We start from the raw sequence: 3,420 nt of genomic DNA on the forward strand, positions 1-3,420 counted from the left end.
CCCCTCTCGTGCACGCTCTAAGTCCCTCCCCTCTCGTGCACGCTCTAAGTCCCTCCCCTCTCAAGCACGTTCTAAGTCCCTCCCCTCTCAAGCACGCTCTAAGTCCCTCCCCTCTCGTGCACGCTCTAAGTCCCTCCCCTCTCAAGCACGCTCTAAGTCCCTCCCCCCTCAAGCACGCTCTATGTCCCTCCCCTCTCAAGCACGCTCTAAGTCCCTCCCCTCTCGTGCACGCTCTAAGTCCCTCCCCTCTCAAGCACGCTCTAAGTCCCTCCCCCCTCAAGCACGCTCTAAGTCCCTCCCCTCTCAAGCACGCTCTAAGTCCCTCCCCTCTCGTGCACGCTCTATGTCCCTCCCCTCTCGTGCACGCTCTAAGTCCCTCCCCTCTCAAGCACGCTCTAAGTCCCTCCCCTCTCGTGCACGCTCTATGTCCCTCCCCTCTCGTGCACGCTCTAAGTCCCTCCCCTCTCGTGCACGCTCTAAGTCCCTCCCCTCTCGTGCACGCTCTAAGTCCCTCCCCTCTCGTGCACGCTCTAAGTGCCTCCCCTCTCTCGTGCACACGCTAGCTGCCAGAGCATGTGAGAAAACGAGAAGCATGGCTGCAAGTGGGAGTGCAACTGCCGCTGCGCCTCGGCTTGTTGACAAAAAAGACGCCAGAAGCGAAATGTGGAAGTATTTGAGCGATATCTCTGACAGTGAGGGCAAGCCTACGGACACACGAGGCCTGTCTGTGAGACATGTTTCAGATCCCTGCAAACCAAGGGAGCAACACATCAGACTGGCTAAGCACCCGCCGACCGGCATCCAGAGCTGTTTAAAGAGTTTAAAGACAGGTTAGCGAATGTGATAGATAACATAGTTACATCATGCCCTCAAATCTAAGTCAAACAAGGGTAATTTATTTTGTGACAAACGAACGTTTTCGTTTAGTTTGAGGAAGCAATTAATCGTCTAATACGGCTATCTTTTTAGCTAACTTACCAGTGTGGCTAACATCTGCAATATACATTTTGTCAATAATTATTTATATTACTGTACATGTGTATTACATGTTAATAAAATTAAAAAAATTATATTTTATAAAACAAAAAAGATGCTTAATTTTATTTAATACGAATTCTTGTCATTTATTTTGTTTATTGTTCTCATTGTTTAAAGTTTGTGTTCTGGTTCTGGTGTGAAATAAAGCACAATAATTACATTTAAGACTGTTTCCCTTTTTTTTAGAAAATAATCGGAATCGCAATTCTTGACTTGGTATCGAAACCAAAATGTTGGTATCGTGACAACACTAGTATCTATCATTAATCCAGAGATCTCGTGATCGTGTGTGTGTGAGCGAGGAGAAGGGGGGAAATGGTAAGAAGAAGAAGAACCTTTATTCATCCCCCCTCACACTATATTTCTCTAGAAAAAACCCTGATCTTAGTAGAAAATCTGTGTTATTATATATTTATAATTAAAAGACACTTATGATACATTTCAACCTCACTTCAGGTTAATTGGTGTCCCTAAAGGCCCGGACACACCGAGTCGATTTTCGGCGTCGATAGATGTCTGGCCGTCGTGTCGCCTTACTCAGATTGGTGTGTCCCGCACCGTCGTGTCTTTTCGGCCGTGCCGACACCTTCCGCCGCCGATTCGACGTGTTGAATCGGGAGGCTGTCGGCCAAAGAAATCACTCTGATTGGCTGTTCAGCTGGCGAATCAGTGCATGAGAAGCGAAACGGAAGTGAGGGACCCAAACAAACGATTAAGAAGGCAAATGTGAGATTCCATTGAGCTCCAGCTCTCGACACAGGTTCGGGAAAGCCCCGTGAGCTTCTCGCTGTAGAGGGAAAATGGAACGCACGCTATTTGTTGTTTGTTCATATCACGCAGTCTGTTCTTCTTCTCTCGGTTATCACGCAGTCTGTCTTCCGGTTGTTGCCTCTTTTGAATGACGAATACACACTACCGCCGCCTGCTGGTAAGGAGAGGTATTGCCACTCACGCATGCGCAGTTCGTACGTGCTTTTTGGCCGTCGGCTGAAGTCTTTGCGGTGTGTTCCAGTGCGACACATGGCCAAGACGCAGAGACGCGAGGCGACACAACAATCGGGTCCGTCGGGACGTGTTCTTTGGTGTCAGATTGGTGTGTCCGGGCCTTAAAATGTTCCCTGGTTTCCCTCAGAGTCGGACGAGAAGTTCATCGTCCTGATCTTCGAGAATGGCCTGGTGTCGAAGGAGCAGAACTTCCTGGACGAGATCCTGCGAGAGATCGGGAGGAAAAACAATCTCACCGACTTCCCGTCAGATCTGCCCTTCGAGGAGGCCAACATCCGGCTGGTGAACTACAACAAGGCGTCCAAACAGAAGGAGGACAAGGTGCGTTCAGGGACACGTCACACGGGAAATAACAAAGATTTACAGGTTAAAATTACGATGGATAATGAATCATTTTATTTAAACAATAAACAGCTATATTTTTTATTACTAAATAACAAAACCCCTTATACAGTTACAACAAAGATAAAACGCACCAAATAATATATATATTTTATTTTTCTTTGTGTAATATTTTGTTATTAAAGAGCAGATATAATAATACAGTGCACTGTTTTTTCTTCCATTTTTTAAATATATATATTTTTTGTAAGTGAAATTAGTAATTTAATGTTTAAAAGTGTTATTTTAATTTCCCCCTCTCTGCAGGAGAAGCCGATGCAAACCTCGCAGGGATCCTCTGTAACCGATGTAACGCCGCTGAGCCCGGTCGCCATGGCAACACCCACACGCATGTCTACCCGGCAACACAGCAGCTACTTCGAGGACGAAGAGGAGGAAATGACCGACCTCCAGCACACCTTCTCCGGACCAATCATCAAGTGAGGGTTCATACTCTGCTGGAGTTTTATAAACTAATATAGAACTGTTTATACGGGAAATGTAACACTTTATTTGGTGCTTGAAGTTAAAGTTAGTGGTCCAAAATGTAGTTTTGTAGTCAAGACGACCTTCACCGAGACCAAGTAATGACCAAGACTTTAAGGGGTCGAGACCAAGACTTTAAGGGGTCGAGATCAAGACTTTAAGGGGTCGAGATCAAGACTTTAAGGGGTCGAGACCAAGACTTTAAGGGTCGAGATCAAGACTTTAAGGGGTCGAGACCAAGACTTTAAGGGGTCGAGACCAAGACTTTAAGGGGTCGAGACCAAGACTTTAAGGGGTCGAGACCAAGACTTTAAGGGGTCCAGATCAAGACTTTAAGGGGTCGAGACCAAGACTTTAAGGGGTCGAGACCAAGACTTTAAGGGGTCGAGACCAAGACTTTAAGGGGTCCAGATCAAGACTTTAAGGGGTCCAGATCAAGACTTTAAGGGGTCGAGACCAAGACTTTAAGGGGTCGAGATCAAGACTTTAAGGGGGTCGAGACCAAGACTT

General features: G+C 46.5%; 1 protein-coding gene across 1 annotated transcript in view; it reads left to right on the forward strand.

Moving 5' to 3' along the window:
- Positions 1–2,864, forward strand: part of senp6a (SUMO specific peptidase 6a) — a gene marked incomplete at its 3' end in the record, with an annotated part of 17,656 nt that extends 14,792 nt beyond the window's left edge. Inside the window, exons 9-10 of the mRNA XM_071202224.1 lie at positions 2,171–2,364; positions 2,692–2,864. Of these exons, the coding sequence (XP_071058325.1) occupies positions 2,171–2,364; positions 2,692–2,864 (367 nt within the window). The remainder of the gene's footprint in view (positions 1–2,170; positions 2,365–2,691) is intronic.
- Between the last annotated feature and the right edge of the window lie 556 nt (positions 2,865–3,420).

Source organism: Pseudochaenichthys georgianus, unplaced genomic scaffold (genome assembly GCF_902827115.2).
Source record: "Pseudochaenichthys georgianus unplaced genomic scaffold, fPseGeo1.2 scaffold_1736_arrow_ctg1, whole genome shotgun sequence".
Lineage (NCBI taxonomy): Eukaryota > Metazoa > Chordata > Actinopteri > Perciformes > Channichthyidae > Pseudochaenichthys > Pseudochaenichthys georgianus.